Source organism: Hemitrygon akajei, chromosome 11, assembly GCF_048418815.1.
Source record: "Hemitrygon akajei chromosome 11, sHemAka1.3, whole genome shotgun sequence".
Classification (NCBI taxonomy): Eukaryota; Metazoa; Chordata; class Chondrichthyes; order Myliobatiformes; family Dasyatidae; genus Hemitrygon; species Hemitrygon akajei.
Genome location: NC_133134.1, coordinates 172,275,204 through 172,290,737, shown reverse-complemented (window position 1 = coordinate 172,290,737; position 15,534 = coordinate 172,275,204). Strand labels below are relative to the sequence as shown.

Sequence of the window (15,534 nt, the reverse complement as noted above, 5' to 3'; positions counted from 1 at the left end):
CCTCTCTCCACAAGTCTATCAATTCTCCTTTTGAACCTTATGCTGCTTACCTATGGTGTACTTGAGTAAGAAAGTGAAACTTCAGCTGTACACTGCCGTGTATAGATCCCACTGGAAGTAACTGCAGTATTTAGGGCACTAGACCGCAGGTAAACTGGCCTTAGAGGCAGGGCACCACATATTCACCAGAAATACATCAGAGCTTAAAAGGATAAATTTGAAGCACTGTTAACATTGACAAGCCTTATATTTTCTGAAGTATCAAACATTAGAAGGTAAACCTACTTGAATTGTTCAAGTTTACACAAGGATTTGATAAGGTAATGAAAGAAAAAGTATTTCCCCTGCTAGGAGAGTCTAAAATATTAAAATTAGAGTCTTGTGATAAGAGTAAGCATAAAGGAATCGGTGTGAGTATAAACTACCCATGATGAAACTGACTGACAGCCAGTGGGAGGCTGATGGCTACCTTCTATTCTTGCCCTTCCAAGATGGCCAACCACCACTACAGCATGATCTTGCATACCTGCTCATCAGTCTTCAGGTCTCCAAACTCCTCCATGAAGGTAGACTCAGAAGGGAAGTGAACAGGTTCCAGAAAATTTAACAAGCTGAAAAGCTCTTCCACTGTGTTCTGCAAAGGAGTTCCAGTCAGAAGGACTTTATGTTCCTAAATAGGAAAGGAGAAAACAAGACAGCAAGAAAGGGCAGGTGAGAGGGTAAAATTGTGTCTGACACTCCCACATTATAACATTAAATCACCACTTAGATTCCATTAATTACTTTTCACCTTGAAGAAAATTAATCCAGAGTTGAAGATTAAACATGCACAACCTATGATTGACTGGCACTTCAGAAACGTAGAAACGCCGGAGCTTAATTTACCCAATCCTAATGATTTCTATGTCTGACATAAACAGAACACCTGGTGATCACCCCGGGACACAATTTAACTCTCAAAGCCACCCAGGTTTCACCTAATTTGTTGCTTCCTCATAATTAGACTGACTGTTTATACAATATTAAGCAGATCTCAGATGCTGTTGAACATTCTCAGCAGAGCTTGTGGTTTTCTATTTTTCAGCACATTAAAATATCCCCTTAGCTCCAAATGAATTGACTCAGCTTTAGACCAAGTGATTATTTTCCACCTAATACAGGCATGACCTGACCAGTCCAATGCCTCATCTTACACTTGCCAAAAACATTATTTCCCACATTCAACCTCACACTAAATCCCCATTTAACCATTGTGCTCAAAGATCTACAGTAGCTTCAGGTCTCGTAACGCCTTTTAGAACTTACATCATTTTTACAAATCCCCCTCACTGCCTCAGCCCTCTCTATTTGTAATTTCTTCCAATCTAACCACTACTCTTATTTGGCCGTGTGACCATGTCCAAATATACCAACTTCACAAATACTGATTGTGTTTTCAGCTGTTATTCCCTCCTTAAAACCTTCCAACAGCTTCCCCCCCCCTTCATGACATAAAACTTAGCTCCATGTTCTAAAGCACATTAGGGTACTTGATTCCTTTAAGATGCTACTTAAATGCAAAGTGATATTTAATATCAAAGCCTAAACTGATTAAAGATACAAGCAACATTTACATGCAAAAGATTTTAAAAAATTACACGGATGTTAGCAGTACTTGAGAACCTGAGTTATAGGGAAAAACTGAATAGGTTTAGACTTTATTCACTGGAGTGTAGGGGATACAGTTGCAAGAAAAAGCTTGTGAACCCTTTATAATTATCTAGTTTTTTGCATTAATTAGTCATCAAATATGGTCTGATCTTCATCTAAGTCATAAAAATAGACATAGACAATCTGCCTAAACTAATAACACACAAACAATTGTACTTTTCATGTCTTTATTGAGCAATGGTTTCCTCCGTGGTGTGTTTCTATGAACACCATTGCTGTTCAGTGTTTTTCTTATAGTGGACACATAAACAAAGACTTCAGCACATTCTAGAGATTTCTGCAGGTCTTTTGCTGTTACCCTTAGGTTCTTTTTTGCCTCCTTCAGCATTGCACATTGTGCTCTTGGTGTGATCTTTGCAGGACGCCCACTCCTAGGGAGAGTAGCAACAGTACTGAGATTCCTCCATTTGCAGACAATAATTTCTCTTACTGTGCAGTGATGAACACTCAGGTCTTTGGAAATGCTTTTGTAGCCTTTTTCATCTTCATGCATCTCTACAATTCTTCTAAAGTCCTCTGAAAGTTGTTTTGATAGACGTACGGTACACATAAATAGATCTTTCATGAGAAGAGCAGGCTCTGCCAGGAACCTAATTTTGAGTGTCCTTTTTTTAATAGGGCAGGGCCCCTCTACAACCCACACCTCCAATCTCATCTCATTGATTGGAACACCTGACTCCAAATAGATTTTGTAGACGCATTATCCCAGAAGATTACATACTTTTTTGAACACAGACTATGATTGTTTAAATGGTGTACTCAGTATTGACAAGTAGTACAACTGTCTGTGTGTTAAAAGTTTAAGCAGATTGTGTTTGTCTATTCTTGTGACTTAGATAAAGATCAGACCACATTTTATGAGTAATTAATGCCGAAAACCAGTAATTGCAAAGTTTCAAACTTTTTCTTGCAACTATATACAAAACTATGAGGAATATAGATAGGGTAAATGTAAGCAGACTGAAACTACAACCAGAAGGGGGAAATTTCATGGTGAAAGTATGGAATAAGCTGCTAGTGCAAGTGGTGCGTGCAGGTTTCTCTTACTGTGGACTAATAAACACTCATGTTTTTTAGAAATGCTTTTGGAGCCTTTTCCAGAAATTTGAATAGATATGTGGATCGGAGGGGTATGGAGCTGTGGGTCAATGGGACTAGATGGGCTTTTTTTGTGCTGTAGTGTGCTATGACTCTATGAGCATGTGGAATAGCAAGTTGAGTGGGCTATGTTGGAGGTTCCTGGGTATGGTGGGGACATCAACTAGGAGCCTTGTCTTTAGACAATGACTGGGGATTCTTCAAAGCTCCAGGCAGGAAACTGGGACCTGACATTCATGTGTCATGTAATGAAAGTGACTTCTGGCAATGTGATGCCCCATCGGGATCATCAGCCAACATTACCCAAAGCCAGGACTGCAATGCAGAACACTGAAAGATACTGTACATGAGAAAACAATTACAGCACCATGATCTCAAGAACAATTAGGGAGGGGCAATAAACACTGCCCTCAGCAATGTTTATTCATTGATGCTTATCCATTGACTAAAAGTGACTGCAGAAGATTCAGCAAGGTAAATCCCTCAGAAATGACCTCCCCACCACTCTGCCCCGACCAAAGAGTTCCAGGGTCAAAGAACATGCCTCTCGTTGAGAAGAACATCACAATCCCCAGACCACTCAGCCTGAAGCCTGAGGTACCAGGAAAGCTGCAGCAGTTCAAGACTACCTTCTCATGGCCTGCTAGGAAGAGACAATAAATACTGGCCTTGCCTGTGTTGCCTAGATCCTGCAAGTGAATAATTAAAACACAGCAGACAGGTGTGGGAGGACAGATGAACCTGGTTCACCAATCCTTTCTGAAAAAACTCAATTACATCTCATTTGGTAAAAGGAATTTAAAGCTGTGCATGGCACATCAAGTTCCTGATCACAGTGTAGCAAAAGGCTCCTATCCACAATCTTCAAATCCATCCTCACATCCCCAAGCACTACCAAACCCTACTAACTTTCTCTGAACATCTTATCTGTCCATTCCGCCATCCATCTCCTTTGCCCTCTCCCTTCTATCGTTAACAATGCACCATTCTCCAAAATTTTCTTTCTACCCACTCTCCCGCATCCCACAGCTCATTCTGAACACCTCACTGTCAATGGTCCACACTATTGCTTTTCTGTAATTGAGGCATTGGCCATTTACCAATCTCAAGGAAGGCTGGGCAAATCTCTGGATTGTGCTCCTGACTTTGAGGTTCTTGAACTAGATGGGTTCCTGGCATCTTCAGCCTGCAGTTTAGCTGGACTGAATAAGAATGAGAGATAGGAGGAACAGACTATATAGCCTCACGAATTGTCATTAAGATAGTAGCCAATCTTGTCTCAACATCCATTCAGTCATCAAGAATTTTGATTTTCAAGCCTATTTCAGCCTCGAATAGACTCCAGCATCTAGAGTAGTGGTCGCCAACCCATCGATTGCGATCGAATGGTTGATCTTTGAGAATTTTCCAGTAGATCCCGAAAAAAAAAGAAAAATAAATACACAAATACTGTTGAGAGATTGTTTCTGGGTTGCAGGGTTTTAGTCCCGTTCTTTCTGCCCAGTGCGCATGCGTGTAGCTCCCCACTGTTGAACTTGAATGCATGCGAGGTCATCAGTCACCTAGACACCGCGCCAGGGATCACTGGCCGCCTCATATGGCTGGCAGGAAGTGCCATTGCTGCTGGCCTGGAGCGCGGACAGATGGGCGCCGCCTCTAAACCTGTTTAGCACACCGGTGCTGAAATATTCGCAGACAAACTAATTCGGGCTCAGGGCTTCGTAAGTAGCAGAGCAGCTACCTCGCTGTGATCTACTGAAACAAAGTTTTGTCGGCTGATAGATCCTACAATGGGGGCGGGCAGGTGCCCTGTCGCATTCTCACTTGGTCAGTAGCTCTCTCCGGACTATGACCGCCGCGGACCTGGCATGGGGACCTCCAGCCCTGACCTTGTCCTCTCACCCCACCCACGACCAGCCACACCTGGCCAAGGCAGCTGGCGGCCGGCGGGCGGAAAGCTGGAGTTCGGGCTGGAAGGCTATTTAATGAGGCAATGAAGCACTCAAAACTGCTTTGGCACCTTGAGTCCAAGCACCCTGCACTTAGAGACGAACCTGTTGAGCTTTTTCAGCGGAAAAAACATGAGCAAGCGGGACAGAAGCTAACTGCCGGGAGCCGCATAAACTAAATTGCGGAATAGACTGGACATAAGGAACCTGCTTCGAGTATCACTGTATTCTGGTCGTGTTTAACACCACCACCACCCCCCACCCCCCGTCAGTCGGTCCACAAGAATATTGTCAATATTAAACCGGTCCGCAGTGCAAAAAAGGGTGGGCACACCCGGTGTTTATACATTATTTCTACTTCAGCGTTGCGGGGTTTTACTTCCGGTCTCTTCTGCTCCAGTGCACATGCATGTAACTAATTGATCTGGGGTCAATCTTGCCTTTCACTAAGGCCGAGGTAGGGAATCTTGGGCATAAAAAGGTTGGTGACCACTAATTTAGATGGAAAGTGATGCTGAGTCATCTCAAGGCTGAAACAGACTGTTCACAAACCTCTGCAGGAGGACATTTCTCACCTTAGTTGCAAACAATCAATATAAGAATATAGAATATAAGACATAGGAGCAGAATTTAGCCACTTGGCCCATCAAGTCTACTCCACCATTGCATCATAGCTAATTTATAATTCCTCTCAACCCCATTCCCTGCCTTCAACCGATAAACCTTTGATGCCCTGACTAACCAAGGACCTATTAACCTCTGTTTTAAATATACCCAATGACTTGGCCCAACACCTGCTAATTCTAGAGTCCTCAGCCAACAGAAACAGCTTCTGAACATCATATCTCATCAATTTGCCTAAAATTTTACATTCTAATATTTTTCATTCTTCTAAATACTAGAGAATACAGGCTATTCATTTTCTTTGTCTCTATAATCTCTCATTCACTGCAAGCCTATTCAATTCTTCACAATCAACCCAGGAAGAGGACAAGTTTGTCATGATCTAGTGTACACCACCCTTGTCCTTGAATTTGCTCTTCATATGAAGGTCAAAGGGTCATCAGGATCCTCACCAGAGCCATGAGCTTGAGACCCTCCAGCAGCTTACAGTTCCTGTTCTTCAGCCTGTGGGCCTCGTCAATGATCACACAACTCCAGTGGATTTTTCGCAGCTCAGGACAGTCAGCCAAGATCATTTCAAAGGTGGTAATTATTGCATTGAATTTGAAAATTCCCTGGATGGGAACACCCTGCAAGGTTGAGGAAAAAACAATGAAGTCACATTAGCCAGAATCTGAGTGTTAAGCCTAGATACAAGCAAGAACTAAAAGACTTGGGTTTCCACAGAGCCTTTCACGATCATAGAATTCTCAGAAATATGCAACTGATGAGGATCCTCTGAAATGTGGACACAATAGGAAGGTAGACATGTCAATTTTGCACACAGCTAGTTACCAAAAACAGTAATGTGTTAGCAACCAGATAATTTGCTATTTTTATTTAAACTGTTGTGGACTGAATGATGAATACTGGTCTCAGGTGTCAGGGATAAATTCTATTCATCTCTCCATCCATCTGGTAGCAAACCTCTCCTCAACACTGGCCATATGTGTGTGGAACTCCCTTAATACGTCAGACAGTGCAGCATGTGCTGTCAGACACCCCACTGTAATACCCTCTTAGTACCATGCTCCTTCAGAAAAGCTCCTCCAACAATGCAGAATTCCATCTGCAGCCCCTCTGACAAGGCAGAATTCCTTCCAAATTGCCTCTCAATGTGTGGCATTCCCTCACCACACTCAGTGTAACCACGCAGTTTTCTTTTAAGTAGGATTTGAATGCAACACTTCCAACTCAAGACTGGTAAGACAGCTAGGTCACTGAACTACAGCTGACATATAAGCACACCATTCCTGTTCAGTTTTTTTCTTTAGACCAACAGCCATCACAAGTCTACATCTCTAATGATGATTCAGATTCAGTGAAAAGAAAAGGCAGCTATTCTGCACCATCAATAATATCCTGAGTTGTTGCTGCCAATAGTCAGAAGGCAGTCCTAATTCAGCACACTCAGCTTGGTGACCCAGTGGCACTCACTAGAATGCTAGAATAGCAGCAGAATTATTCCTGTCATTCTTATCGCCTACAGTCCTCTTTCCGTGAGAAACAAATGCTGCTTCAAAGATTCAACCACCCTAACCTTGTTTTACTGATGAAGTCAAACATCAACACGTTCTGCCTTGTGTTTAACTCTTCCTAAATTATCAGGAACTTCAGAGTGGCTATCATAGGAATAAAACAGTACAGCACAGGAACAGGCCTTTAGAGCCACAAGGTTGTACCAAACTAATTAAATTAGTAATCAAATGGTCAACTGAGCTAATCTCTCCTGACTACACAATGTTCATATCCCTCCACCTTCCTCACATCCATATGCCTATCTAAACGTCCCTAATGTATCTGCCTCTGCCACCACCCCACCTGGTACACTCCAGGCACCCACCATTCTGTAGCACAAAGACTTCTTTTACAATCCCGGGTAATAAGAATTTAAATTTTCACAGGTCCCAGAATGAGGTTGATGACACTTTGTAAACAGGAATACAAGTTCTAAAAATGCATTACATGTCTATAAATACAAGTTGTTGCAATTTGGCTCAAAGCATTAACCTTTCAGAGTTTCCTATGCATTTCTATTTTAGATTTCCAGTGTTTACACAATTCCCTTTTATTTACAAACAGGATTATATTGCAGTAATAAAAACTACAGCCATGCAGAAAAACTACTGAACATCCGTGGTCACCCATCTGCACGACAGAAAGCCTCACCTCAGAGTCCTTGTAGTGCATTTCATACTGGTGAATCATCTGCCGACTGATCTGACTCCCGTGGTATACGATGACATTTACCTCCGTCCACGTGCGGAACTCCCGCTCCCAGTTGGCTATTGTGGAGAGAGGTGCAATAATGAGGAAAGGGCCCCGGATTCCCATCAAGTATATTTCATACAGAAATGTAATTGATTGGATTGTCTTCCCCAGACCCATTTCATCCGCCAGGATGCAATTTTTTCTGAAAAATATAAATTTTCAAAAACTTATAAGCCGGGAGGGAAAATAATTGTAACAGTGGGAAGAAGAGAAAGACAGAGGTCAAAGGAGACGCGGAGCACCAGGAGGCCACAGTGCTGGAGGTGGGGGGGTCGGTGGGATTCCACAGAGCCCAAAGCCCAGGGGGTACAGAAATGGGAAGGCCCACAGCACCACGGGTAAGACCCACAGAGCCCAGGAATAGAGAAACGGGATGGCCCACAGTACCAGGGCAACAAAGCAAGCAAATTACAAGATACATCACATCAGGGAATCTATGATCAATGACGACTGGACACAAGGTCACTATGCTCCTCCCTTCTCCTCTCCTCACAAAATAACTCACTTTTTTCTTCCAGGCTGTGTCCTCTCCATCTATCCAAGCATGCACCAGCACCACACTGAGACAGGGTGTGCAGACGGTAGATAACTGCAGCTACGTGAGGGAGAATGCTAAATCACAGTAGGCTTCCCAACACTTGCTGTGGGGCAGGGGACAGGAGAGCCATGATATATTCCCCCCTTCACTGCTGGATAGGTACACCAAAGGCCCTATTATCACTGGAACCCCATTACTGCCCCTTTAGAACAGATCTCCTCACATTATTCAGTTACCAAGCAACCATGTTTTTAAATGCAAATTTTACACCAAGTCCTACAGTGTTATGTCATACAATGAGCTCAATCAGGGGGAAGAGGCAACCAAATAGAACTGAGAGTACAACTATACATTTCCCTGGTAACCGAGGATTCAGGGGAAGGGGGCACCTGTATCCTTCCACAGAAACTGAAGGGGACACCAGCAAACTTCCTGTGGATATGGTGGGGGGCGGGGGGTGAGGCCTGGATCTTTCCAATGGAAACCCGGGAGGGGGTGGGGTGGTTGCCTGTATCCTTCCTATGTAAACCTTCTATGGAAATGGGTTGGGGGGGGTAGCTTCTCACTCTTGTCTATTTTTATTAAAACCTTGCTGTATGTGTCCCATCCCTGCAGTACTACAGTGAAGTGATGAAATTCCTATCAAAACTCAACCAATCTAGTTATTTGAGACTTGTACCTACATCGAAATTGGTTTTCTGAGGTCCTTCAGAGAAGCAACCTTCTATTCCTCTGTATGAGCAGAGCTCTGCACACCCTGCCTAACTTGTAATATTACCCTTGTATCCAGCACCATAACTATTGGGAAAGTAAGGCAGCTTTGCCACCTTAACTCGCACAATAAAAACTACAAGCACAGATGCATCAAATCCTTTCTTCCATGATTACAAATGACAAGTGATCTAAGAAAAGTGGAGCAAAAAGCTGCAGTTGCTGGAAATGCAAAACAAAAAGACAATGAAGCACTTGGTAGGTTGAGTAACATCAACAGGAACAAAACTGAGTTACAGTTTCAGCTCAAAGACCTTGAATGGAATGAGAAAAAAAGCATGTGAACAGGAGAGCAACACACAAAATGCTGGAGGAACTCTTAGGCCAGGCAGCATCTACGGGAAAAAGCACAGTTGATGTTTCGAGCTGAGACCCTTTGGCAGGACAAAATTGACTGTACTTTTTTTCCATAGATGCTGCCTGACCTGCTGAGTTCCTTCAGCATTTTGTGTGTGTTGCTTGGATTTCCAGCATCTGCAGATTTTCTCTTGAATGTGAACAGGGGAAAATGAGAGGATGAAAAAGAAGGAATGTCTGTGATAGGATTAGACACAGCAAAGAAACTTCTCACTGTCACGTTAACCCATTTGGTCTCACCCTATCAGGATATTCCCTTTCTTTTATTGATCTTTCCACCACCATCTCGGCGACTGAAACGAACTCGCCTTTCTCTCTTTCCCAGTTCTGAAGGGTCCCAGACTGAAACAGTAGCTTAGTTTCTCTTTCTACAGATACTGCACAACACAGTCTCAGTTTTTACTACTTCAGACTTTTTATTAACTGCAGTTATTTTTGATTTTAATTCTGTAAAAGTTTTAAAGGAAGTAAACAAAGAGGATTTTAGCATGAAGTCCGGAGTCATTCACTGGCATGGTCAGTCACCTTGCAAAGAGAGGCAAGAGATAACAACTGAGATTGGGCACATCAGAAATATTAACCTATCCTTTTCAAGCTTCACCTGTCCCACGAAGCGATTCACACACATCTACTTCACATTTCCAGTATCTGCTATTATACACCCTATCCTCGTTATATGCGTCTTCAGACTATGTGGATTCACAGTTACGGGAGTAACCTATTTCTACCAACGTCTCCTTATACGCGTCCAAAACTCACTCTGCTTTACTGCCAGCACAAGTCATGTGCACGTGCCTCACAGTCTCAATGTTGGGATGAGAAGCGTTCCTTTCCCGCCGATACAAATCAGCTGCACACGTTAAAAGTCTCACTCCCGCCAGTCTCGCACTGGTTTTGGCAAGCTGTGGATGTGCGATCATGAGCTCTTAAACTTTTGTTGGTTTTACCTACGGTGCAGTGATTTCGTGCTTGAAATATTTAACTGCCTCCTAAGCGTCTGCTTTCATGTCCTCTGCCATCAGCCAAGCGTCAGAGAACCGCTTTAACATTTGAAAAAAAATTGGAAATTATAAACAGCGCAGCATCAGGTAAAGGTAACACAGCTCTGGGACGCTACTGCCGGGAACAGAATTTTGCCTTTAAAGTTCTTCTGTTGCTTCACAATGCGCCAGCCCATCCTAAACATTTGGGCAGCATTCATCGTAATGTAACAGTGCGTTTCCTGCCGCCTGAAACAACATCACTGATTCAACCACTCGACCAAGGTGTGATCCACATTCAAGTTTTTTTTTTATGGTGAACTATCTCTCAGATGCTGCAAGCAACAAAGGATTTTGAAAATCCCGGGAGTTTACCATTGGTAAGGGAATGGTGGAAGTCAGAACACTTGGCACAAATGGGGACGGACATAGACCCAAGTTTAGAACTGAGTCAGCATTTCAATCATTCCCTGCCGTCAACCCTTCTTCCCTACAAGCAAATTTATGCTGAAAAACAAAATGCTGCCAAGCAAATAATCCTCACCACTTTCTTCAAACCAGTGTCAAATCCCGCTGCCGTTCTGTGAGTCTTCCTTCACCCCTTGCTGTGCTCGATGTCCACCTTATCCATGTAAAGCTGCCCGACACCACAACAACCACTCATCTCCCGGAGCGAACACACCTGCCTCTGTTGAGTACTGTACACCCTAGTATGTTAACTTTCTATGATTTATTACATTGAATATTACCTTAAATTGATGAAATATAATCTAAATGTTGCCCTGTGGTACTGCTTTTGTGTCTTATTGGTAGGAAAACGTGAATAAATTACAGATAAAACATATTTAGGAAGCCCTCTGGAACACATCCCTATTTTCTTCATTTAAATAATTATCCACATTATGCGTCAACTGTGAGGAACGTATCCCACGCATATAACGAGCATACGGTGTACATTGTTTACTTGGAAAGGCATCTTGTCTTCATGTGATGTGAACAAAATAAAACAGTACAAATGTTGCGTGTGCTGGAGTCACTTCACTAAGTAAATGAGCAAAGTAGAGAATTTCAACAGAAGCCGATGCTTCTCAGGAGATTCACTCTAAGCATACAAAGACCTGGTCTCATGAAGAGAGGACAGAGGGAGAAGGGCAGGGGCAGCAGTGAAAAGAGAGCACGGCGTGGGAATCCAGGAGTAAGAGAAGACACCGAGTAGGAAAGAAAATTAGAGAGTAAGCAAGCATAAGATTGCATACAGAAAATGGGGAGGAATATGGGAAACCACATGCTCACCTGTTGTACCAGTTGAAGAGCAGCCAGTTCATTCCCTCCAGCTGGTATTCCCTGAGTCTGTTGTCTGCTTTGTATGGCCGTGACAACTCCATTTTCTTCCATGTTTCAGCGGGAGGACGTTCCTATTTCAAACAAAAGGGAACAGTTGATAGTAACAAAAAAGGTGTGGGCAGCACATCTTTCCTCTGTTTCCAGCAGAGTTTAAACACTAATCCCTACTATCCTGCCATTTAACTGAGACATAATATATAAAAGCACAATTCTTATCCTCAGTTTCACCACCAGTGTGACCCAGAGGAACGACTATTAAATTAAAGGCCAGAGTTAATTGTGAACCATCCTGTTAGATACAGGAGGCGATCACTCTGGAGCTGATTTCTCATCCCAACAATCAATCTCTACCAACAACCCCACACAAAAAAAGATATGGGGCGAGGTATCTAACAATGGGATGGGAGAATGTGGTAAGGGGTGAAAAAAATCATCTGTTCCTTGCTCTGTACTGACTTTGAATTAGAATAAATAATCAGCTTTCCTTAAGATACTAAATTCAGAAAGAAATGTTCGTTTTACCTATTTTTGTTTTCTGATTAAAAAAATTAACTTCCAAATTCAGTTACCGAATTCACTTTCAAATTAGTTTGCACATATTACCCTTCTAACTCTCAAATGTAAGATTGCCTTGGTTTTAAGAAATTATTGATTTTTTTAGTTAATGAGATCTCTCATTAATTAGCCACCTCTCATTAGCTAACAATGGTATGTGTACACAAACAGGCTAAATGTCATTACCACATGTGTGATTTCAGGCACAATCTGCAACTCCTCATATTCTTGTATCTTTACTGGGTCGATGTCTTCCACCAGCTCCCAAGTGCTTTCTTCATAGGGTAGGGAGCACCACTTCACCAAGTAATGAGTCACAGGCTTGGGAAACAGATCATCAAATATTAAACAGTGGCAAATTATCTGTGACATTACCAGTACAAGAAGATCTGCAGTTGCTGGAAATCCAAGCAACACATGCAAAATGTTGAAGGAACTCAGTAGACCAGGCAGCATCTATGGAAAAGAGTAAGCAGTTGACGTTTCGGACCAAGACCTTTCATCAGGATTGGGGGAAAAAAGATAGAAGTCAGATTAAGAAGTTAGGGGAGACAAAAGGAAGAAGTAGAAGGTGGTAGGTGATAAGTGAAACCGGGAGAGGGGGGAAGTGGGAAGAAAAGAGCTATAAAGTTGATAGGTGAAAGAGATAAAGGGCTGGAGAATGGGGGAATCTGATAGGACAAGGCAGGCAACCATGGAACAAAGGGAAGGGGGAGGAGCAGCAGAGGAAGGTGATGGACAATTCATGATCTTCTACCTTCTCCCATCAGATTCCCCCTTCTCCAGCCCTTTATCTCTTTCATCAATCCATTTTCCATCTCTTTATTTCACCCTACCCTCTCTCCTGGTTTCACCTATTACCTACCACCTTGTACTTCTTCCCCTCTACCCCACACCTTCTTACACTGACTCCATATCTTTTTTTTCCAGTCCTGATGAAGGATCTTGGTCTGAATCATTGACTGTTTACTCTTTTCCATATATGCTACATAGCCTGCATTTTATGTGTATTGCTATATTACCAGATCCACTCAGATCTGTACTAGCTCCTTCAACCAGCTATATTTACATCCCTCAAAACTCATAGCCAACAAAAATCCATCTAACAATTTCAAACTTGTCATCAAGACCAAGTTCAATTATCATTCAACCATAAAAACATATTACCATCAATGCCTTGCATAGAGCACCTGGTTATGATTCCAGAAAAACATGCAGTCAGAAAAAAAATTTACAGTCAAGTTCCTGAGTGACACAACTGTAGATGGTCCTGGCCCAGCTTGTTCATCCACTGAGCAAACACCAGAGAAAAGCAATGAGTGAACACTGGAGGGCAGCACCGAGCTAGAGAAGATGGCGCAAGATGTTTCTGCAGAGCCAACGACTTCTTCCAATTTGTCTGTGAAACAGCTTCTTTTCTCAGGTCTTTCTTTTCTTTTCAAGATGGCTGGGGTCCTATCAGAGTCCATGATCCACAGATGTAGCACAAATTACGGTTCTTCTCAAGAAGTGGGTTTTTGTTTTCAGACTCGACTTACGGCCAGGCATTTTGATGTCTCCAGGTGCAGCTTGGGGAGCTGACCCATAGACAACCCAGTTCTTTGTTGGTGACCGAAATAAGCAGAGACAGCAGGCAGTACGCGCTGCTGTTAGAAGAAGGCCCCTGCACTTGAGCGATCCCTCTGTCTCTCGCCTGCTGGTCCTTGAGTTGGGGACTCAGAGAAGCGATGTGGCAGACTGTAACGTCAAAACAGCGAAATGCTGATCTCCTGCTCTTGTTTGTTGTGGGAAGGATATCCCTCTCTCCCTTGCTAGTGAGGAAGAAGCTGTCTGAAATGTTGAAGTGTTGGGATGAATTTTTTTATGGATTCTTGATCATGCTCTTTGGGGGGACTTTGCTGTTGCTTGCATGGTGGGAGGAGGGGGAATGGAGCTTTTGCTGGAGCAAGCAAGGGCAGGGGGAGGGTTGATACCTCTGCTGTTGCTTGTGCACAGGATGGGAGCTTTGAAGTTCTAACGTTTCTGTCATTCATTCCTTGTGTTTTTTTCTGATATTAAATTCAACCACTGAAACACTGGGCAGCAGCAAAGGGAAGGGCCAACCCCCAACACAGCACAGATTCCAGTGCACCCAGCAGAGACCCCAGCTCAAACCACACCACCTCACCTTTCCTTCCCGGGGCAACTGCAAAAGGCCGCTACTTCCAACGTGACCCTATACCAGGACCTCGCCACAACCGAAGCAACTCAATCCCCTGCCATTGGCCTCACCAATGAGCCAGACTTGCATGTCCCTCAGCACTCAGGACATGGCCTCTTCTCAAGGTTCAAAGTCATAGAGAAGTACAGCACAAAAACAGGCCCTTCAGCCCATCTAGTCCACACCAAAATCATTTAAACTCCCTACTCCCAATGACCTGCAACTGGACCATAGCCCTCCATCCCCCACTATCCATCTATCTATCCAAAATTCTTTTAAATGTTGAAATTGAGCTCGCATTAAGCCACTTGTGCTGGCAGTTCACTCCACACTCTCACAACCCCCTGAGTGAAGAAGTTTCCCCTCATGTTCCCCTTAAACTTTCCACCTTTCATCCTTAACCAATGACCTCTGGTTGTAGTCCCACCCAATCTTAGTGGCAAAAGACTGCTTGCATTTACCCTATCTATACCCCTCACTGTTTTCTATATATCTCTCGTCTCCTCTCAATCGTCTATGTTCTAAAGAATACAGTCCTAAATGATTTAATCTTTCCTTATAACTCAGGTCCTCCAAACCCAGAAACATCCTTGGAAATTTTCTCTGCACTCTTTCAACCTTATTTACATCTTTCCATAAGACCACAAGCTATAGGAGCAGAATTAGGCCGTTCAGCCCATTGACTCTGCTCTACCATTCCATCGTGGCTGATCATGTATCCGACTCATCCCCACACACCTGCCTTCTCGTTATATAATTTGATGCCCTGACCCATCAGGAAACTCACGGACTCAGCCTCCAAAGTGAACCACTTCATGCTTATCTTGATTGAATTCCGTCTGCCACATGTCAGTCGTGATCTGCATCCTATCAAAGTCCTGCTGTAACCTCTGCAACCTTCCAGACCATCCACAACACCCCCAACCTTTGTGTCATGAGAAAATTAACCAACCAACCCATCCTTCTACTTCTTCATCCAGGTCATTTATAAAAATCAGAGGAGGGTCCGAGAATAGATCCCTGCTGAACACCACTGGTCACCGACCTCCATGCAGAATACGAACCATCTACAACCATCCTTTGCCTTCTGTGGGCAAG

General features: G+C 43.3%; 1 protein-coding gene across 7 annotated transcripts in view; it reads right to left on the bottom strand.

Moving 5' to 3' along the window:
* The window catches only part of chd6 (chromodomain helicase DNA binding protein 6), a 350,247-nt gene that overhangs the window by 111,465 nt on the left and 223,248 nt on the right, over positions 1–15,534 (bottom strand). For all 7 annotated transcript variants that reach the window (XM_073062265.1, XM_073062264.1, XM_073062266.1 and 4 more), the window contains 5 exons: positions 12,423–12,557; positions 11,631–11,752; positions 7,590–7,833; positions 5,834–6,010; positions 527–670 (listed from right to left, as the gene is read on the bottom strand). In XM_073062265.1, coding sequence (XP_072918366.1) covers positions 527–670; positions 5,834–6,010; positions 7,590–7,833; positions 11,631–11,752; positions 12,423–12,557 — 822 coding nt within the window. The remainder of the gene's footprint in view (positions 1–526; positions 671–5,833; positions 6,011–7,589; positions 7,834–11,630; positions 11,753–12,422; positions 12,558–15,534) is intronic.